General features: G+C 38.4%; 2 protein-coding genes across 3 annotated transcripts in view; both read right to left on the minus strand.

Annotated features, from left to right (window-relative positions):
• Positions 1-11210: 11210 nt before the first annotated feature.
• Positions 11211-15375, minus strand: tigara (TP53 induced glycolysis regulatory phosphatase a). Its single transcript, XM_037683164.1, has 7 exons — positions 15369-15375; positions 14997-15081; positions 13926-13963; positions 13706-13827; positions 13213-13290; positions 13005-13115; positions 11211-11668 (listed from the first exon to the last, which is right to left on the minus strand). The coding sequence occupies exons 1-7, from the start codon at positions 15373-15375 to the stop codon at positions 11294-11296; spliced, it is 816 nt and encodes a 271-aa protein (XP_037539092.1). The 3' UTR covers positions 11211-11293.
• Positions 15376-18689: 3314 nt separating this feature from the next.
• ccnd2a (cyclin D2, a) overlaps positions 18690-23172 on the minus strand; it is a 199140-nt gene continuing 194657 nt past the window's right edge. For both annotated transcript variants that reach the window (XM_037683394.1, XM_037683395.1), the window contains one exon: positions 18690-20886. In XM_037683394.1, coding sequence (XP_037539322.1) covers positions 20710-20886 — 177 coding nt within the window. In that variant the 3' untranslated portion in view covers positions 18690-20709. The remainder of the gene's footprint in view (positions 20887-23172) is intronic.

The raw sequence follows: 23172 nt of genomic DNA on the forward strand, positions 1-23172 counted from the left end.
TAGTCTTTGAGGTAGAGTAGAGCTTCTTGTTAAGAAAGAAGTGTTTTTTGTTGTAATGTTCATTCAGACTTTGTTTATGCAGCATAACATACTTGAATTCATAAAATGCTCACACTTCTCTCTCAGATACTGTAATTTTCTGCAGGATAAAAGCAAACCCAGCAGAAAACACAAATATGAACAGAGGACTTAGATGGCATTCTGTGTGCAGCACTGACTGTTTGTTGAACTCCTTGAGGACATGTAGGAAAAGGCCTGAGTGTCAGATATGGGGGCTTCTCAGTGGTTGTTGTCAGGCCCGATGGTCAGCGCAGGACCCTGGGAATATTGTGCATCTGAGCCATTGTTGTACCAAGGTCAGAGATTTGGTTGTTCCATCCTCGTGTTTCTTACGTTGGTATTTTTTTGTTCTGGTCTTTTGATTGTTGCTTTACCAAGCTCTGCACTTTGGAAGGCTTTTTTTCATAAGAAGGGTACTGATGAATTTTCAAGTCATAGTACACATGCACAGTCTTTTAAATATTGCAATGAGGTGCATTTTAGTCAGAGTATCACTAACTTTCTAATTTGTCTTGCAAGGTCCTTGAAGTGGCATACTACTAGCAGAAGGGCAGTTTGGTGAAACAAGTATAAAGAAAAAGTTGCAAGATTCTTCTTTGCAGTTCTCATATTTATACCTCATGGCCTCTTTAACATGTCTGGAACATGCAGACATGATTTTGAAAAAGATGGGGCGTGTAAGATGTAAATAAAAGCAGAATGCAAGGACATGCTAATTTCATACACCAATATTTTCTTTGAATGTCATTTAGTTAACATCAAAATGTTTCAACTAAAAACTGTAACATATATATATATATTTTAATTAGGGTCATTTTAAATTATCATGGCAGCATCACAGCTTAAAAACTAGGACGGGGCAACAAAAGGCTGTAAGAGTAGGTGATACAAATAAGAAATAGCTGAAGGAGCATTTTGCATAGAATTAAGTTAATTAGCAACAGGTCAGTAAGAAGACTAAGACCATTTTTTGAATCTCTCAGAAGTAAAGATGGGCAGAGGTTCACTAATCTGCAAAAAACTATGACTAAAAATTGTGGAACAGTTCCACAAACAAACAAACAAAAAAAAAAATTCTATCATCTATATTCTATGATATCATCAAAACATTTTTAAAAATCTGGAGTAATGTCCAAGTTTAAAAGATGAGGCTGAAAGTCAACACTGGATGGTCATGGTCTTCAGGTCTTCAGGAGGCACTACATGAAAATATTCTTAACAATGTTCGCGTTAGATTATTTTAAATAAACAATCCATGCTGCTTGTGCGGCTCACTCAAGTACAAGACAGACCCCACCCCCGCCCCATCCTTTCTCTTTCTCTGCTGTGACAGTCTTGGAAAGAGAAAGGCAGAGGCGGGGGGGTCTGTCTTATACCTGAGTGAGCCACACTCAGCTACTCTCTCTCTCTTTTTAATTTGATTCGCTCTTATTTTTCCACCTAAGCATTTTCTCCAATATTCTACATTTGTTCATCTGATCTGTTCATCCCTGCTCCCTGAGCAGTAGCGATGGGGAAAGACAGACCCCCACCCCCTCCTTTCTCTTTCTGAGGCTGTCTGTCACAGCAGAGAAAGAGAAAAAAGGGGGCGGGGATGGGTTTTGTCTTTCCCTATTGCCAATCGTGTGTAGTGTACAATCTTACATTGAACACCTGCGAAAGAGTGAGTCGGCGAAAGTCGAACCGCAAAGTATCGAGGGACTACTGTATAAGTTTTAAAACGACATGTGCTCCTGTGTCAGAATGTCTTTTCCAGGGATGGCCTTGCATATTTCACAAAGACAACACTAAAACACACTGAATCCATTACAACAGCAAGGCTGTGTAGTAGAGTCCGAGTGCTGCAGTTCAGATTTCTCACGGAAAGAGAAGATTTGCTGTATCAAGAAACAAAAACTCAGCGAAGCAACTGGTCTCCTCAGTTCCAAGACTTTTACAGACTGTTGTTAAAAGAAGAGATGCTTTACACTAGAAAACATGGCCCTGTCCCAACATTTATGAGATGCATTGTCATACAATTAAAAAGAGAGCTCATTTTAAAAGAAATTGCACAATTTCATAGTTTTCAACGTTTGATATGTTTACTGTGTTTTATCGTAAATGAAATATGGATTTATGAAATTTGCACATCATTGTATTTAGCTTTAATTTACATTTAAGCAAAATGTTTTTTTTTATTAGGATTGTAACTTGAAATGGTTTAGGCAGCATTTAAGCTCCAGCTTCTGTGTAGTAGCAGAGTTCTGGGCTGGAAGAGTTGAGCAGAGTGTAATTATCCACGAGCGCACGGCCGCCGTGCTCTGCTTCTGCCAAAGCACAAAACAGAGACAGTATCTGATGAATTTACCTTGAGTCAGGAATAACATGACACTGTCTCACTGTGCAAGCTGTGTTCCTCACTTGGAAGAGGATGAAGGCGGGAGTGATGGAAACTGGTGGCGAGGTGGTGAAGGAAGGGACTGACTTTGGTTTGAGTTGGTTTGTAGCAAAAGGCCAAGGATTAATAATCCAGTGCTTCCAGAAAAAAACAAGATATCTGAGTCAGTTATCTGATGGACTGAATACTGTGATGCAAAAGAATCACTTGAGATGTCAAATATGTTCGTGGAATGTTGATGATCATTGTTTTTGGAGGCTTTTGTCTTGAGCATCTTACTGGTCATTTTAACTGATCAGTATTTATTATATTGCTCGGATCAGTAAATGATCATTTGTAGCTTTTTTTCATAGCAGTAAGGAGTCAACTGATGAGTATTTTATTTTCTAATTCATCAAAATAAACACAAGGTGCAATTTTTTTTATGAAGTGCAAATGTGTGCAGCAGGTGATGCTGTTTTTCTTCTTTCTTTAGAACAAGCTGGCACGCAACTTATTTTCACGTGTTATTACTGTACGTTTGTTTTTTTTTCTCGTTTATCGCTCAGAGGAATTTGTCGGCACAACTGAAACCTGAGCCGCCGGCGAGTGGGAAGCGTAAAATCCCGACTCGTTAAACTGTAGGATACAATTTGGGTTTGAGGGGGGGGAATGAAGTGTATGACGTTGGCACAGAAACACTGCTTTGTTTGCCATCAGGTTTTCAGAGTGCCAGTCTGAAGGAAATCTTAGCGTTAGTAACCCTGCGATGTTTGCATGATGCTGCTGTGGAGCAGAAAAGATTAGAGCAGTTACAAACAGACAAATGGTCACTTTGCCTCCTTAATTCATTATGCATGTAGAGTTCTGAGTGGGCTAGGTGCGTCTTACCCCTTCGATTAAAGACCCAGTGTCTGGACTTTGCCATTGTGCTGGTTTTAAAATGTGTCGGCTCGCAGGGAGCGCAGGTCTGTAGGCAGATCTGAGACCGTTTCCCTGCGTGTCGACAGCCTTTATGTTTCTCTCTCCGTTTTTTCTATTCCTGCACTGAGGGGAGAGTGCTTCCTCTGAGTCCCCCCTCCTCTTTTTGAACATATACCTCACCTTCTGCCTTAGTTCCGATTATTAAAATGATTGTAAATTAGTTTGAAACAGACTTCTCCAATCATTTGTTTCTGAAAAAAAGAAGATGACAAGTAAGAAAAAGACTATATTACAAATGGTTTTCCTTTTATTTTTGTACGTATGTGCTGTGCACAGCAGTCAAATGTATTCCTGAGATGACAATAAAAGATGTTTTGTAAAATACTTTGGCTGACTTCTTTAAAGTTGTGTGCGTTACTTGTTTACACCCACTGATCACGAGTGGCATATTTATTAGGGAGGAAATGCTCCATGCTTAAAAAGCACCTTTTTTAATTTATTCTAAAGTCTACAACGTGTTTCTCATTTATTCTAAATGCTGGTGTAGATTCTCAATCATCTAGGACATGATAAAAATCAATCAATCTAACAACTGGCATTATTCTGTACTTGAAGATGTTTCACTTCCTAACTGAGAAGCTTTCTTTGAGAAAATCCAAACTATATATTGTTACATTTACACTAAAGTGGATAAAAATAATTGAGTACAAATACACTAAATATATTTTTATATTCAATATATTTTAGAAAGTTCTGCTTCTTGTCTAAATATGACAAGGCAAGGTGACTGCCTGAGACCTGTCCACCAGTATGGAGCACCCTCTCCTGGTGGACAGTAACCATCAACATTATGACGGGCAACAATGATTTAATCATTTTCTATAATGTCACTCTAATTTATACTAACTTTAGGTTGTTGCTAAGTCCTGGAAATAAACCTGATTAATGACCAAGAGGGATTTTTTTAATACTATATTTTGTATTATTTTAAAAAAATGTTATTTTGGGAACATAATGTGTTACTACACCTTAATCTTAATTATAACTATTTTACCACAAAAATAAAGCTGCTTATTGCTTTTTTATATCAAAATGCAAGCAGGTAATTAAATGTTTAGTTTAAAATACAATAATAACCAGTGAAATAAAACAAAGACTGATGCAAAATGTGCCGTGTTTCCAGCTTTAGGCAACTGTTCTGGTTTAAGAAGGAAAATAAAAAAGGAAAATATTAATTTATTAAATTATTACATCATATTTTTCACCATTTCTCAATCCCTGTACATCCTAGATTTAATAAAATGAAATAAATTTTCAAGTTTTGGTGCCTTATGAACCTACAATTTAAAGTTTTTTTTTTTAAGATTATGACCTGTCAGACACAACAATAACGTAGCTTGTATTTTACAGCCGTTTTGTTAGCCTGCAGCTAAATGTGAAAATAAATTCATAACACAAACATCGAACCATAAAGAGGAGTACAGGTATTTAAAGACTGACACTCCCAGTAGTAGATTCCTTCAGAAACTTCAACTTCGGACTTATTCATAACACAAAACTTACAAATATTAGTGTAAACAAATGTAGAGAAGACTCTTCTAATGAATGTTCTGACAACAGACGGACAGCGTTTACATTCGATCAACTTTAAAGGACTTATGCTTAAATCCTGCATATTATTTCTAAAAAAAAATCTCAACACTTTCATATGCTCAAATCTGTCACAGTGTCATTTAACTCCAAAACGCCAAGTCCTTTGAGGCGTGTTGCAAAGTAACAAGCTGAAGTGCGTTTTGAAGAATTTGTGAAGTTCAGCGTGAACGAGGCCAAGCGGTGTGAAGAGCGATCCCAGGGTGTGAACTCTTGTGAAACACCAAGATCAGTACAGTTAACTGATAAACAGGTTAGAAATCATTCTCCCTGGATGTGTCTGAGCGCGCTCGCTCGGATACACAAAACTGAACCTTCAGTTCACGCCAGAAAACCTAGAGCAGGGCTGTTCAACTAAACTGCTCAGGGGGGCCATAGCCAGTAAATCAGGGGGCCACAGCCAGTAACTCAGGGGGCCACAGCCAGTAAATCAGGGGGCCACAGCCAATAAATCAGGGGGCCACAGCCAGTAACTCAGGGGGCCACAGCCAGTAAATCAGGGGGCCACAGCCAGTAACTCAGGGGGCCACAGCCAGTAAATCAGGGGGCCACAGCCAGTAACTCAGGGGGCCATAGCCAGTAACTCAGGGGGACACAGCCAGTAACTCAGGGGGCCACAGCCAGTAACTCAGGGGGCCACAGCCAGTAACTCAGGGGGCCACAGCCAGTAACTCAAGAAATGAATCTTTTCTTCATCTTTTTTATGAACTCATTGGTGGGCCGGACTGAAGCCACCTGTGGGCCACTTCTGGGCCGCGGGCCGCCAGTTGAATATCCCTGACCTAGATTCAAAGAAAACCTAGAATCAAGATTTTTGTCTAAAGGCATACACAGAACAAATTTAAAGCTTTTTTTTTTTTTTTGGGGGGGGGGGGGGGTGTTGTTGTTAGATAAAAGCAACAATCCTCTTGTTCACGGGGGGAGAAGTACTGAAGTTAAGCTCCTTCCTTTCTGCAGCTCTTTTTAAGCCCAGAAAGCCGAGGACAGCTCACAGAGTCATGTTGGTAAATGAGTTAGCCGGTTTATTGACCCGCTGTTTAAATACGCCTGTTGGACTTTCTCCTCCTCCAGAAGCTGCCCTCACACCACCCTGAACATTCGCAGAGCAACTCGTTGATCATGCGACTGGCGCTCCTCTGCCTCACCCTGATTACTGTGCATGTTTCTGTAACGGTGGATTGCAGGCCGCGGCACCAGCGTCCCGCACACAGCTGGAGAACTGCAGCGCTCATGTCTGCCGGTGCCGGACCGTTCTACTCAGAACAAAACGGGTCGACAGGAAAACATATTCACAGAGGCCTTCTGGGTAAGTGTTTGTATACACAGCTACATAATTGTCTTTTTATATAGTAAATTAAAATATGAATCGTGTTTATTATGAGCCAGTTTATCTGAAGCCCTCTTAACATGGCTGTAACTGTCCTATAAATGTATTTGTATATAGAATGTGTGTTTTTAATATATGTTGTGTTAAGCCAATTAAAATATTTAATTCAGGATGGTTTTCAAGCTATTTAAGAAACCTTCAAAAAACAACCACGTTAACATTTACAGACATTTAACTATTCACTGATTTGTTTACACTTTCTTCTAGTTATTTTTCCAATAAAAACGACTAGAAACACTTTTGTGTCAATCTTTGATTTGAGCAAAAAGCGGCTCCTCTGTGCAGACGTGAACGGCGAGCTGTCCAAGTCTGTGAGTACCTTTGAGGCCTGATTCACGCCAGAGTCACCAAACGTTCACGAGGAGACGGTAAACGTGACTTTTCTGTTTGTGACAGAGGCGAAAGGACAGACGGGACTGTCTCTTCCAGCGTCTTTGGTCAAAGCTGGCAACCCCTCGTGATGCCTTTTACTCTACAAGTGGGAACTGGCCGATCAGACTGGGGGGTGGCGGTCTACGAGTGGCTCGCCGGGGGCCGCTTAAAGCCTCGTCGACCCAGCTAGAGAGGTTCCTGCATCCTTTTGTAAAGAGGCAGAGACGGAGTGAGGAGGTGAACCCTGCTGATCCTCTGCGATCAGAATCCCATCCTTCCCATCCCTCCCAGTCTGCAAAGGACGTAAATCCTGGACAGCCTGAGCAGGATCAGGCGGGCGCCGTGTCCAAGGAAACCATCTCCTCCTGCGACGACCCCCTGCAGGTGTTACAAGCCAACGGGGACAGCAGTCCTGTTAAGACTAACATCGGAGATCGGCCAGAACACCAATAAGGACTTTAGCCTATTAATTATAAAACGTGCATACAATTATTTATGTTAAACAGAAAAACTTTATATCTGATGGCATCTCGGGGGTGGATCCTCCGAGACGAGCTGCAAGGAAAACAATCAACTATTGTTCTTTGTTTTGTGACAGGAAATACACGAAACATTCCCAAAACTTTTGCTTCAATCAAGTTTAATGAGTCTGAGCGCCGCGCCTGTGTTCAGACCTGAAGAGCAGATGAAAGATAAATTTGGTACGATCCAAAGAAAGTTTGGTCCTGGTGTCCTTTACCCTCCATTGTCTGTTAAATTTTAATCCTTGAACCAGATGAGGCGATCTACGTGTAACTGTGAATATTCCCACGTAGAAAAACACAAATCGAGGCGTGTTGTTGTCACTACACGTACCGTATGTGGAAATGGTACCACTAAGGCTCCCTTATAGATGGCTAATAAGTAGTTTATAGATAAGTTACTAATGCCTCTAATAAACATGTTATAAATCATAAATAACTGCTTATTATGCATTAATTAAGAGCGATAGAGACCAAACTGACCAGTTCCTTGCCAAATCTGTTCACCTATATATAGAGTTATTATAGTTAAACATTTCAGACTAAGTTGTAAGCACAATAAGCATTTGTAAACCTATTTCTTTAGCATATAATATTGTACTTTATCACTGCATTATAAGTATCTGCAACTAATATAAATGTTTAATATAACAACTCTAGATGAAATTTATAGGTGAACAGATTTGGCTCACTATTTGGCAACAAACTGGTCAGTTTTGTCTCCGTCACCCTTAATTAATGCATAATAAGCAGTTATTAATGATTTATAAAGTGTTTATAGAAGGATTAATAACGTGGCAATAAATAATTTATTAGCCATCTATAAGGGGAGCCTTATTGTAAAGTGGTACCAAATAAATAGTTGAGTGAAAGCACTCAGAGGAAATGATCCGGTGCTGGACACCCCAAGCCACAGCAGTGAGAAGTATTTATTTATTGAAACCTGTTTGATGACTTTATTTCTAACGTGATGCTTGTATTTATATATTTCATGATGCTTTTTTTCTGACAAGAAATACTATTAAAGGCAAAACGATTCTGTGGAACGTCTGCTTCTATTTCAAGAGCGACTTGGCTGATCCGTTCTGTGATGCTGATTTTGACTTTTCTGACGTCAAAAAACAAACCTGTTCCGGGAGGACAGGGTGAAACAAGAGAAGCTTTATTTATAATTAATTATTGTTTAATGCAGAGAAATGCTGAAACTAGGGCAAAACGTTGGACTTGTTTATTGGCCTGTTGTGTTTCCTTTAAGATGAATGATGGAAAAAAATCATTGTCAAGATTGTCATAATGGTTTGATTCCCTTAGAATTTGTATAAACTGTTTAAATAATCTTGATTATGTTTATTACACCTAAACTAGATAACTAGTTAAAATGCAGCAGAGTATTCTGAAACAGTGTACTTTATAAACTATAGTATGAGATGTTTAAAATTTGAATGTACAGATTTACAAAGACCAACAAATGGGAAGCCGATCATTTTTAAAGTTTATCAGAATGTTTTCCACAGTTCATACTTGACAGCATTTAAAAAAAAAAAAAAATCCAACTGAAGCGCTTGTTGCAGAGATAAACTTATCTTTTCTTATCTTTGGCCCACATACAGCCCAATCCAACACTCTGATACTGAACGTCCTCTTGATCACCTGTTCACTATTAATTCTTTAATAGTGCGAATGTTTATGAAGCATTCACATTATTGTGATCCAGTTTTCTTCCGTACATTTTTTGGCATCTTTCTCATTCCACAATTTTTGTTTTATTTTCAACAAATCATGAATCAAAACATTCAGCTCTTTCAGGACAATCCTGCTAAGACTTTTGGTATTGGTACAACTTTAGCTTTTTGAAATATTTAGCCTTTTCTGCTATTTTTTATGAATTGAGCTCATTTTACATCCTTCAAATCTTTAGATGTGTTTACAACCTTTTACTGCTCCTTTCACATTTTGTTCTGGTTCAGCTTCTTTCAACTTTCTTGTGCAAATTTAAACTTTTTTCCAGCTACTTGCAGCTCATTTCAGCTGTTTTGTGTTCCTTTTAAATTCTTTCTGCTAACTACAATATTTTTGTGCTTCTTCCAACTTATTTCTGCCAATTTTTATGCTCCTTTCATCTTATTTATGCAAATTTAAGTGTTTTCTGCCATTTCAGCTACTACTATTTAGCTGTTTTATGCTAATTTTAGCTTTTTCGACCAATTCCATGTTTTTTGCATACATATCAACCTTTTTCAGCCTAATTCAGCAAAAATGTGCTCTCTCCACTTTCTTCCGTTAACTTAAGCTTCTTTTTGTATTTTAGCTACTTTTCTGCTGTTTTTTGTTGTTGCTAATTTCAGCTTTTCCCAGATAATTTCCACTTTTTTGTGCTAATTTCTGCTTCTTTCAGCATAATTGAGGAAACATGTTTTTTCTGCTTTCTTCTGCTAATTTAAGCTTGCCCTAACTTTTCAGCTAGTTTTTTAATTTTTAGTAAATTTTAGCTGTTTTCAGATAAATTCTAGTTTTTCATGTTACTTTCTGGTACTTTCAGCCTAATTAACTTCTTTATGCTAATTTCAGCTTGTTATGCTCCTTTCACCTTTTTTCTGCTAGTTTTAGCTTTCTGCTCTTTCAGCTACCATTTAGCTCTTTTGATCTAACTTGAGCTTTTCAGTGAATTACAAATTTTTTCAGGTTTTTTTTTTGCTTCCTTTTGGCAGTTTAAGCTTTTTTTTTTGCCTTTTCAGCTATATTTTCTTGCTAATTTCAGCTTTTTTAAGCTAATTTCCTCATTTTTGTGCTAATTTCGGCTACTTCAAACCTATTTCAGCATATATGTGTTCTTTCTGCTTTCTTCTGTTAAGGCTTGTTCTTCCATTTAAGCTACATTTCAGAATGTTTTAATCTACGTAATTTCAGCTGTTTTGCAGCAAGTTCTTCAGCAAGAAGCATTCACACTGAATTTTCGCAGGAAATGCCATTTCTCTAGTTTATTTTTTAAATCAAATCAACATTATCTACAAAGCATATTTAAAACATGACGTTTCTAAAATAATGTAGAGCTTAGAAAGGCTAAAGTGAAAGGATCTAAGAATCTGGGATTATACGAAAGGCAGAGAAGTTTATATTTACGTGCTAAATGGGACAAAGCTTTCAAACCTGACAAAAGAAGATTACAATCCAAATCTGACTCCACTGCACCGTCACTCAGCTCTGCTGCATTTCTGTGTTCTAGTTTCAAATCTGTGAAGTCTCAGAGGATAAATATAGAAACAGGAGCTATTTTTAGCTCCTGCACGGAGAGTAACGATGAAGACATGATGACATTTCTCTGCAACACAAACATTTTGTTCTGGTTAGTTCATCCCACGACGGCCTAAATGTTCAATTTCAAACGCTGCTGCAACAAGAAAAGGTGCTTCACGCAAAAATATGGGTTTGTTTTATTCAGCGTGACACAAAATTTATAGTTTAAAGGGAATTCTGAAGAGAGCATTTTGTATTCAGTGTCAAAACATGAAAATATTAATTATTTCTAAATATTTTTCTTTCTGTAAAACCAATCGGTTATGAAATTATCATTCTTAGAGGATGTTCATTTTGCTTTTTTTTTTTAACCAGAAAATCTTTTTTTAAAAATTATAATCTTTTAATTAACTCATTCAAAATGTTGCCCTAAAATAAATCATATCCAGTGTTTAGTTGCAACCCTTCTTTTTTTGCACAATAAATAAAAACACAATAAACAACACCGTGTCATTTGTTCTGTTAAACAATGTGTACAAACAGAACTTCCTCTAAATCAAAATGCATCCCTGCAGCAGTGCTGCATTTTGATTTATCTTGTTTATTTCTAATTCTGCTGGTAAGTTTAAAATTCATCAGATCTGAGCGTTCTGAGCAACTCTTTTAAAAGGTAGTTATCATAAAAGCCCCATAAAATTCTGCTTCTGGGGTTAATTTTTTACAGTGAAAACACTTAATAATTAATTAAACTTTTTAGTAGTAATGACCTTGTTTTTTTTTTCTGAGTTCCTACTTTTGAATGTGTTCTGCCCTGTGAACGAACACACAGCGGACGTCCAACAGAACAAACCTGTTCCCCTGTTTGGTGACGTTCAGCCTAAACCTGCACAGTCCCGTGTTCGGACTTAAAGAGAACACGTGTACCTCGTCACAGCCACGAGGTAAGCAGCAATGCAACTCCTCCACGATGTAACGCAGAGCCACGCGCATGTAAGCTCCATGGGTGACGACGAGCGCATGAACCGGGACGTCCCCCACGCCGTCATCTGCTTTTCCCTCCACAGATGAACGTGGTGGGGCCTCCTCCTGCCTCCTGTCATCCCAGTGGACGGCCCCAATTCGTTGAAGCATTTTGTCCCAAAACGTTTTGACTCGCTCCTTTACCTGAACACACCACAAACTTGTTAAACGTTTCTCCTGCACCCCCTCATAAACAGCATGATACTTTGAATAAAAGCCAAAGTATGCAATTAAAGCAGAAAAACACAAAGTGAAAAATTATTTACAAGCACTAAAACAGGACACCTGATTCAGACAGAAAATGCCTAATTATGTACAACTTCCTCATAAACATCTTGTTCTGCTCACTTATTCAAATTCATGCCCAAGATCTAATGAATTTAGTCTGATGCGTCTTAAAAACCAGAACATCTTCACCTTCAACACCACAGAACCACACAACACAATCTTAAACGCAAATAGTTTAAAGTAGAAAGTGATATTTCTGCAGCCGTTTGACAAAAGAGGAACAAATACGTTCATTTCTGTCATTCAAACGAGTTGTTTTGAAGACAATTAGGAAATATACAAAAGCAGCCGGTCATTACCACCTAGTGGCGGTAGGTGTGTATTGCATGCCCATATTAGGCAAATCAAAATAAGATCTACATTTGTAATAAAAGATAGTTTTATATGTGTAAAATACGCCGTAATTTTAACTGTAATTGGCTCCCAGAAGGTCTTATTATTTTAAGAACTTAATATTTATTCAGTATTTATTCTATTGAGCTGACTCCACTGAACTGACTGTTTTTTTTTTTATTCTAATGTTCTGGTTTGTTAACTCACAAACATTACAGTTGATTATTTTACTCATTTTCTTCAACAGATCTCCTCTGTTTATTTTATTTTTATCAAGCAAAGCTCTGTCATCATATAGCTTTATCATATTATTATTAATAATAGGTGGTGTCATTTCCTCATAAGACAGTTTCACATTAATACTGTTTTTGTTATGCTCTCCACATTAATAATAAATGGAAGAGAAGCAAACGTTTGAACAAAAAAATGACTTTTTTTGTTTGTTTTACTAACCTAATGAAAAACACATTTTCTGATGTGATGATGAGTTGTTAGGTTTCAAGACAAACTAAATGTAACCAGAAATATTAACTGTGGTACTAAAAACGTATAATTAGGGTTTATTTTTAAAGAAAACAACGCATGTAACCATGGCAGTCATAAAAATGTGCAGCTAATTCAATTTCAGTCTGTCTAATGAGCAAAACAAAATGTATATGTAAACACTGACGAGTGTGTATTATTGTAAATAGTTGTATAATATTTAGTAAAAAAAAAACAAAAAGGTGCACTTAGTCGTTCTTATGACAGACTTAGTGATGCTCTTTAAAATGTTAATAAGAGAGGAAAATGGCAAAGAATGGTGTTGAAAGTAGAAAATATTACACAGCTTTGTGCTGAAAAACAGGTGGAGCCTCACCTGCTCCTGAGTCTCCCCCCCCGGAGGGGTGAAGTCTGGAAACGGCTCACCCACTGCCTTGGCCATCTCCTTGAAGTCCTGAACTCGTCCCCCCTCTGCGATCCCAAAGCTCTGAAGTCATTAACCCAAAGATGTAGGTTTAAACTGATTTCAGATAAAGTTTTATCTAGTACGCATTGCTGTAAAAATAACATAAATCACCACTCACTTTCTCTTTAAGTAACGGGTCACACACCATCTGAAGACCTGAACAGCTGCTGTTGTGCTGCATTATCTTTTCAGCTGTCTGGAGGCAAAAACAAATAAAAGTGTTCTTTTTATACAGGAGCCATTTCCTGTTTAATCGTCCACAAATGATGCTTGAGCTGAAGAAATCACACCTATTATGATGATTTTGTAACTTACACTAAAATACTAATGAAAATTAAGTTTAGTTTACCATAATTTGACAAGACTGAAATTAGTTTTTAGGGTGCGGTTTCATATCAGCTGGTTCAGCGCACTAATTTCACAGCAGTAACTATTTTCCTGCAATAATTACCAAGAATGACGTCATAACAGCAGAGCCATGAAAAATTAAAATCAGAGTGTAGCACAAAATCGTGTCGTGCATTTTTACTGTAAAATAAACAATCCTGCCATATTCCACTAAACATACTAGGTTCATACTTCCCTCCCATGATGCACGTGAAGCCTCTCACCTGCCGAGCCCGCAGCATATCGCTGACAAACACGTTGCTGAACACAACGTCTTTCAGGTAGAGTCCTGCAGCTTCCGCCTGCTGCAGCCCAGTTTCAGACAGAGGGGAGTCTATCGCCTGGCCTGGAGGGACAGACAGAAAAAGTGACAATATGGCATCAAATATAAGAGTTTATTACCTGAACAATAATCATCAAACTGTGTTAGTAATTAGCCCATACCTTGTAAAAGTCCTTTTTGGTTGTACATCGTTTCCGCACTGTGGAAAATAAAAGATTTTGTTTAAAAAAAGAAAAATTCAAATTGCATTTTCCAAAAAACAAACAAACAAACAAAAAAAACCCCATCTCCGACAGTCTGCTGGGATTTCAGACCTTAAAACTGTCAAATATTAAAATGTGTTTCTCTGTTATTTTTAATCAGATTTTAGGTAATTTGATGCTTCCACAAACACTAAAAGAGCCCCCATTCAACATCAACCTACAAAAATGCCAAGATATACAAAAACTGAATTAATACAGATGTTTTCATAAATGTGAGTTACAACAAACAAGGCAGTGATGTAAAAATCACAAATCTTGAATGTTGTTAAAAATATGCTGACTCAGCATTTACCCTCTCTTTAGGGCTCTAATACTGATTTCACCATAGCTGAAAAAACATCTATTGACTATACACACACACACACACACACATATATGTATATATGTATATATATATATATATATATATATATATATATATATATATAAAGTTACAAAAGGTGATAAAAAAATAAAGAAGGATAAAAAGAAGACAAAAAAAAGGCATTATATGAGGAAATTGAAATTAATCAAGAAACTAAGAAATTTGCCAGCATTTTTTTTTTTCCTTTTACGTATTTTAAAGATTTTGCATAGGACTTGAGCTCATTCTTCCAGTGGTTCATTTGAAAAACAAAAAACAAAAACAACGACATTTATGAACATAATGTTTAGCTAATATAATCAAATAATTGACTTGAACTTGGCGAAGATGCTCTAATTCAAAGTGAAATGCTCCCCTCTGGTGGTCATTATGTGACACTGCAGCGTGTTCAGACACCACGTGATTTATGAAACACCTGCTGCTACAACGCGACTCAAGCTAGGCTATAATTATAGCGTTAACGGTTTTCACAAGTATTTTTCAACCATATATCGCATCAATTTATACTTTTAGTTTTAAAAACAAGTCACAACCCGTGAAAATAGCCGAAAAGCAACAGCTGGGGCAGTTACTGTAGCATAAATGTCATCATTAAGACAACTTACTGCCGGACGAGGGTTAGCCCGAACGTTAGCGCCTTCATGCTGCGGACGGAGTCCAGGACGCTCAGAAAGTGATTCAGTCCAAACTCTAGTGGGATCAAAACAACAAATGGCTCATCTCACAGGTACTGTACTGTAAAGCTAAACACCAAGAGGCTTTAAATAAGGCTTCGACAAAGGCTGAAAATAGTTTATTATGAAGACGCAGCTAAAATAAAGCAGCTCATACTCTTGAGTTGTTGCCCAACTCTTGTACAATCAGTTAAAAAGTAGTTTTTTTTACAGTACTTATGTCAATATTTGTCCAAAATCACTGCACTATGCAGTGAATCCAAGAACCTTTTCCCCATAGTTTATTTCTAGTTTCAATGTTACTCTTCATGCTAAATTTATAACATTTTCAAAACAATGTACAGGTGTCTAAAATGTACTTTCTATTCTATTTTTTTAAATAAAATTACCCTTCAGGTGCTTGTCACTTGTTATTCAGTTCATCATCGTTAAGCAGTACGTCTTGTGGAGTAAAATAACCAGTTTGAGAAGTTTGGAAATATTTGTAAAAGTCTAATTAAGCCTGCTCGCAAAGGATTCAGACAGAAAAATGAATTATTTTGTTGCGTGTTTCGAGGTAAAAATGTTGCAAAGACACGAAGATCAGTTCAAGAAAACATTATTTTTTTCATATGGTGGTTAATGTGGCCTTAAATACAGCTGTGCGCTTGTTTATCTACAGAAACAGCCAAAGATATAAAGAAAATAGTTTGACGATGACCATGTTAGAGCCATTTGATATGGAGAAGTAGTCATTTTGCTGCATTGATACGTACGTCAGATTTGTTACGTAAACCATGTAGTTTAAAATGCTTTGTTTACATTGGGTGCATACCCACATTCTAAAATTGCGTATCACTTTATCTGGAAAAATACAATTCTAACTGCACCAAAGAGGTTTGAGCAAAGACTGACAATTTGTCTAAGTTTTTTGATTCTCGCCACAGTTCAATGCAGGAATTAGACAAAATGTAAAACATTTCTTTAGACAATAATATTTTTCATGATTTAGACGAGATTGATCTGGAACATTTGGCCAAATTTTTGTGTGTATATATATATATGTAATGGTTCAACCAAATGCCAGCACGCAGGAAGTCGTGTTACAGGGCAGCAAGTATCCCCAAAAATATCCCAAACATTAACTGTTGCAGCTTTTTTTTAATCATTCTGAACGTAAGTTATCACTAGTTAAACTTATTAAAGACATGTTTTATTCTGGATTAGTACAGTTTATCATATTCACATTATCCTCTTGGTAATCCACAGCTGTTGAAGTTGATGGCAAGCAAGTTGTTATCCCACAGGAAGTCAATCAAAGCCATTTTATTTGATGGCAGGAATATGGAACATATAGTTAACACTGAACTGGAAACAACTGAGTGAGACTCGGCTATAAAATGCTAAAAACACCAACACTTTTATCCATTTTAGATTGGGGGGGGTGCGGGAATTAAACATGCCAACATTTAAATTGTTTTTCCAACAACGAGGCTTACTCAGGATCAGATCCACTTTCAAAAAAATGAATTAACTGCAGTCAAAGTAGCATTGAGTAGACCAAACCATTAGAACACCAGTGCATAATTTGTTCACTCGTTAAATAAATCTATCAAAGAAACTTGTCACATAATAAAAGCACGGCTTCAGTTATAAGGACTAAAGTGGACCGTCTGGTCTCCAAGTCTCAAGAAAAGCTGCTCACGAAATCAGAACTGGACTGGTGTAATGGTTTTAAGGGTTTGGGCTTTTTAGCACTGAAAATGCTTTAGATGAGGCATATTCCTCTAAAAATATACCTATATCTAATCAAACCCATTTCTGGATTCTGTCATGTTTATCGCTGCTGTTCGATGAACTTCGTTGCGTTTTCCTGACTCGCGCTCAAATTCACACCTGAACTACTGATCCATCACACACGGGAGGAAAAAAAAAACAAAACACGAGCTGATTTGGTGTCACACCCTTTAAAGCAGAAGTTTATTGAGCAGAGATTGTGCAACAGACATTTGAGGTACACAATATAGTGGAGGGAAAGGGGGGGGGGGGGGGTGCACAAGGGGAACTCTGCACCATTGAAACTTCCGGATAGCAGATTATTTATAACTGAATGTGATGAGACAGCTTTAATGGTGCAGAAAACTTTTTTTTTTTTTTTTTTTAAACCAAAACGACAACAAATCTCCAGATTTAATGACATTCATTGTGATCGTGGTTGTATAAAGCAACATCTGGACTTTGGCCACCATGGGGGATATTTCCCTCTGAATAGATCACAAGGCAAATGTAGCACCAACATGGACAAGCAAACACATCTGAACTATTCTTGGCAACCAAAAAAAAAAATAATAAAATAAAATCCCTCAATGGAAATGTTACTTTAATTGTCCATCCCCCCTCTCCCTCCAGTATGCTTTAAGTCCAAATGGAAGCCTTGCATATTTCTTGTTTTCCTTCTCATTGAGGAGGTTGTAGCGCCACCCAAACAGTGGGAATCATCTGGAAAGGGGTTTTTCTCGCACTCCTCAAAGGATCCATTCTTCTCTGTCCCAGGCTCCCTCGATGCAGAGGTATATGCAGTGGATTTGTGTTTTGTTTTGTCCAGTAAATCCTGAGGTATTGGAAATACCACTGATGCAGAATGTGACTGAAAACAATCAGTAAAATAGATAACAAAAAAAAAAAAAATAAAGCGAGGGGTTGGGGGTAGGAAATGAAATATGCTATCTAACTGTACAAAAAACATTTCCAGTCAAATACTCATCTCATGTTCTTCTATCACCATCTACTTTGTTTTTCAGGATGTCTCTTTTAAAAGCAGTAAAATAATTTTATTATAATACAAACGTTTATAAAATAGCAGCACACAAGTGACACATCACGACTAGGTAATGTTATTTTTTTTTTTTTGTATAATGAAACAAAGTCATTGCTATTAGCAGCGCAAAAAGACAATAAAATATTGACACTTTTTTTTTACGTCGATGTCTTCACACCTCCTTAGTACTCGCTTTACTTTGGAATACAGTATCTCTAAATCCTAGAAGAACCCTCCTGTGGGTCTGGTCGCCCCCGAAAAACAAACAAAAAAAATTGATTCATGGTGTCAATATACAACACATGCAACAATAAATTGCAGGGAAAAAAAAATCACAACAAAGTTTGGAAGAGAGCTTACATCAGGCGAACAGAGGCAAAATGACAGGGTTTCAGCTGGGGATGTTTTGGCAAACGTGTCAATAAATTGTTCAGTTTGACTGAAAAACATCAAATCCCCACTTTTTCTTTACAGACTGATAGACGCACATTCAGCGAGGTCACACATTTGAAACGTTAAGTCAGACACCTTGTGGCAAATGTGGCAAATGAAAATAAAACGGTAACAAAAAAAAACAACAACATTATTTGTATTAACGTTTTTCTGGCCCCGTCCATGATTTAAAGCAGCAAAGCTCACAGGGGACAGATGTGTTTGGCCCCTCACAAGCCAGCACCATACTAAAACTGAACCATCGCCACGACACACATCAGCTAAGGTGGTTTTGAAGAAAAACCGGTGCGGTGTCTGACATTGCAACCACGGCTGCCCCTTAAAGAACGTGCAAAAAAAAAAAAACGTACGTTTCAACCACCCGGTCTTGTAGCTCATCGCCGCCTCGCGTGGCTCTCTGTGGCTGTGACGCAGATAAATAAAATTCAAGTAAAAATAAACAAAAACTTTCAATTCTCGACAATGGAAAAGAAAAGTCAAATCAACCCCATGAAGAACTTATCAGCATGAATGTTGGCATTGTTTTATTTGTCCAAACTCTTGGACAAATCTTGGATTTGCTTGAACAGGAATGTCATTATTTTGATATTTATATCGGAATGTCCTTCAAAATGTTTGTCAAAGGTATGTCTGATGTTTGGGAAACCAGCCCTACAAAGTAAACCAAAGAAAAGGCTAATGAGAGAAAAAAAAAAAAAAAACCTATCCATTCACTTCCAATCACTGACATTTTATTTTACTCATCTCCTGGGGAGCATGTTCTCAAAGTGCTTTGACATTGAAATTGGGGAGCTGGAAAGAACCCTATATGGGACTCCAGATGCATTGACAGTATACGTATTATCCTCTAACCCTACCCCCACCCACCACCCCCTAGAAAAAGTTGATCCTTTCATGATCTGCTTGCAGATCTCCATGTTAATGGAAACCCAGATTTCTTTTCTGTCTGAGCCTTTATTTTCAGACATCCAGTAGAAAACGTTGATTCTATCCATATATGCTGATGTCAAACTTTCATAGTGAAACTTGCAGGTGTTTTATTTGTTACATCTCTTCCAGCCATTGGCTAAATATCATTTACATCTCCTACACAGCAGCATGCTCCTGCACCTCCTCTCTGTACCTCCACAGTGACTTCTGAGCTGTTTTAGGTCATTCCTAATCTCACCATCACCCCCCGTTCCTCCCTGCCGAGTTTACGCAAAGGAGTTCCGATTTAAAAAGTTCATCGAGGCACTGTTCTCACGTGTTTTTCGACTCCAAGCAGCCTTTCACAACTTAACATTACAACAAGAGGAAGAATATAGGTAAATCGAAAGTATCTGTGATATCTCATCGTGTCAATAGCAGTAAAACACCTCACACTGCCTGTGAGACGAAAGTGAAATGCTTTGAGGCAGATACAAGTCTCTACAACTGTCCCTTGGCCCAGAACTTTCAGTGTCTGTCTCGTTCACTATCCACACCGTTTTTGTATTTAATAGTGAACCGCGGCGCACCGTTAATGCACAAAAGCAGCAACTTGGCACAGACGCCCCAGTACGAGGGCTGACAAAGTACGTATAGCCTGGACTCGTTTCGTTTTCATTTCACAAAGAGCTGTAAAGTCTACAGCTTTGCTCAAGTGCCTGACGCCATAGACCACATACTGCTAATATAGATACAGGATCACGTTATATCCACACACACACACACACTCACACACGGCATCCACAGACGCATCCAAGCAGCCTGACAAAAGGAGCTTATTGATCTACTACTCAGTTACAAATATGCACAATGATGATATTCATAATAGTACATACTAATACTACTAACTATTATCATCCCAAGCTTTTGCCTAGAAATGGGACACACCACCTTTCGCTACAATTCTTGGCTCCGTCTTCAACACATGTGGACTTTTTCTAACGGTCAGGGGGCTTGGACACAACCTCAGTTTACACCAGCCTAAACTGAACTATGATCATTTAATACTAACAGAGGAAATAAAGACGGTAAGCCCCGCTGCAATCCTGTGTACGCCGTTTCTACTACTTCAACCATAGAGTCTCATCATCAAGCTCAGGTTAAAATATAACTTAAAGATCATACTATACAATCAAAGGCAGAATGTAAAGATGATTGACTTCCCTTCTGTGTATCCAAGGCACCACGGAGCTTCATCAAATTTGTTGCTTTTAGACTATAGAAAATCTATGTCATGTGCAGGTGTTTTTTGTATCAAAATACAATCTACAAAAAACTAGCAAGCATGGGCTTGTGTTTCTACTATTTTTGTTATTTTGTTCTTTTTTTCAGCTTTTAGAAAAATTGAAGGTTTTTTTTAAGAATGCATTTTTTTCTTTTCTTTTTCCTTTTTGTAAATCCTGTGCAACGGTGCGCTCCGCTGGTTCACAAGTTGACATCGCGGACGTCTGTCGGGGTGGAGGACTGATCCAGCTCGTCCAGGCCTTTCCCACTGGGACCTCTCTGAGTCTGCTGCTGCTGCTGCTGTTGCTGCTGTCGCCCTTCACGTAGGCTGCTCTCCAGCACGCGTTCGATCTGCTCCTGGCACTCTTTCAGAACATCCTGTAATGCAAAAGAGAGAGAAAAAAAGAGTTAAAGATTATAATCTTCAGCTTTTTAAAGTTCGAGTCCAAACTCCGTAAAAAAAAGTACGATGGTGCAATCGACAGTCTGGGTGCTGCTGCTTAAAAAGACTGGCCTCCTCAAGTCCCGAAGAGATTGCGGAGAACCACCAAAAGGTTATGATTTGACCTCAGATGAGAAGTATGGCTGACTCGAAAGGAAGAGCCTGCTCATAAAAATCTCTAAAAGTTAAGACCAAAGGTTTTAGAATCCATTCCTAATATCGAAGACATGAATGTCTAAGGTGCCATCCACACAGGAACAATGTTTTGTGAATCCAGCTTTCTTTTTTAATTGTTTCAGCATTTCGTCCACATTGAAACAGCATTCCAGAGTGAAAAACTCTTATAATACCACCCATCCATTTTTGTGTGAACATCCAGAATGCAACCTTTTAAAAATGATGTCATACTCCCACCTTTAATCTAACCTTAATTAGAGCAGAGCAAAATCCCCTTATTATTTCATCAAATAATCTAAGACCAAAAATATTTTTCTCACTTTAGTGAATATTTTCTGTCAACAATAGTAAATAGCAAATGTTGCAGGAAAAAGCTACAATATATATCAGTTATACTTTTGAAAAACCTCAAATGGGAATGTCCATAATAAATATCCAATCGAATTTGGTTAAAGAGGAAATTAGCAGTGCTGTTAGAGAAGTCAAAGTATCGTAAGTTTTCCTTTGGAGCTAAATGTGGATGAAAGAGATTGCTGCTTGCTTATTATATCCGTGGACAACATAGCCCAACTTTCTAGACGTTCTGACTACAAAGAAAGGAGCTCAGACAGGGTCCAGATCGAGCATTACATCAGCCCAGCCCACCAGGGTTGTGTGCTGAATCCCACCCCCACAGCCCTCATCTGCTTCCATGTGCGCAGCCATACCAGTGCATGCTACTGCCTACCCCATCCCTCAATGCATACAAAACCCAAACAGAAGTAGCCTTGACAACAGCAGCTGAAAACACAGGTAGTATTAAAGCTATGTTAATTACATCCATCTCCTGTGGGAACACAAAGGTGGTGCTTTTTTAACGAGAGCCCGTCTGTGTGCCTGCCCGCCTGCAGGGGATCCATCTGAGACCTGAACTCCTCAACTTTCACCATCAAAGGCCGCGGTGGCAACCTGAGAATCCACCTGGGAGACGAGGCCCTCAGCAGCACCGAGGCCTCATATCCTAACTCTGATGAAGAGTCGAGAAAGGGCACAGTGCAGAGCAGGGAGAGAGATCAACTCTCTGGAGAGGTGGTTAAGTTGGAGAAGCACTGAATGGGTTGTTAGCAGGAGTGTCACAGAAAGGTCAAACTGTTTTAAGGAAAGAAACAGCGATGATAGTCACTGAAGAGCTTCACATGTAAGAGGACACTGCTGCAGCAGTTCAAACAAATGCGAGATCCTGTCAGGACTCAGTGGAGTCAACAACGCTCTCTGGTGGTGAAATCCTAAAAAACAAACAAGGCTGTGCTCTCAGCTCTGCACATGCACACACATGCATGACCCTCTGCCTTAAAGCAGCAGGAGTCTGTGGGAATCAGGACTGGGAGATGGGTGAAAATATAGCACTTGAAGAGCAGGGAAGCATTCTTTAGAAATTTACAGCTAATCTAAACCTGATGGGCCACAGTTTGAGCATGTGTTATAGCCTCTGGTGCTGCTGGATCCTGAAGAACAGAGCTGAGGCTTCCCTCACATCAGAAATGCTTGTAGGAAGATGAACGGGGCTCAGTGACAGAAGGTCACAGTGTCAGAGGGCAAAGGGCATGACACCTTACAGGGTAAAGCACATACTTTGTCAAAAAATAAGTCAAAAGGAGCTTTTTACCATGAGGATTTGTTGAGATTTTGTACAAGTAAGCAACACTGGATGGGATTTCATTAGAAAAAAAGTCGTCTTTTATGGCCACAGATGAAACAATTGTTATTTTTACTTTATTGCATCTTTGGGAATTCATTCCTTGATATCTTATTACTTTAGTTTCTTGAGATGCAGCTCAGGTAAGTCTAAATGTCAGCCCTTGATGCTTTGTTTCATCTGGAGGAAATTGAATTGATCTGATCCGCATGTCTTTGGAAGAACATTTCGCCCATGAACGGATCTAACGTGGAGGAAACCTGAGAAGCTTTGGTCCTTTTAACATCTCAAGATGTTAGCTGCTAACATGAGGGGTGCACACCCACACACACACACACACACACACACACACACACACACACACACACAC

This window comes from Nematolebias whitei, chromosome 10 (genome assembly GCF_014905685.2).
Source record: "Nematolebias whitei isolate Nwh7 chromosome 10, NemWhi1, whole genome shotgun sequence".
Lineage (NCBI taxonomy): Eukaryota > Metazoa > Chordata > Actinopteri > Cyprinodontiformes > Rivulidae > Nematolebias > Nematolebias whitei.

Coding starts and splice junctions, on each gene's coding strand:
- tigara (XM_037683164.1), bottom strand. Junction 13,964..14,996: donor GGGCTAACCCTCGTCCGGCA/GTAAGTTGTCTT, acceptor TATTTTCCACAG/TGCGGAAACGATGTACAACC. Junction 13,291..13,705: donor ATATGCTGCGGGCTCGGCAG/GTGAGAGGCTTC, acceptor TTTTGCCTCCAG/ACAGCTGAAAAGATAATGCA.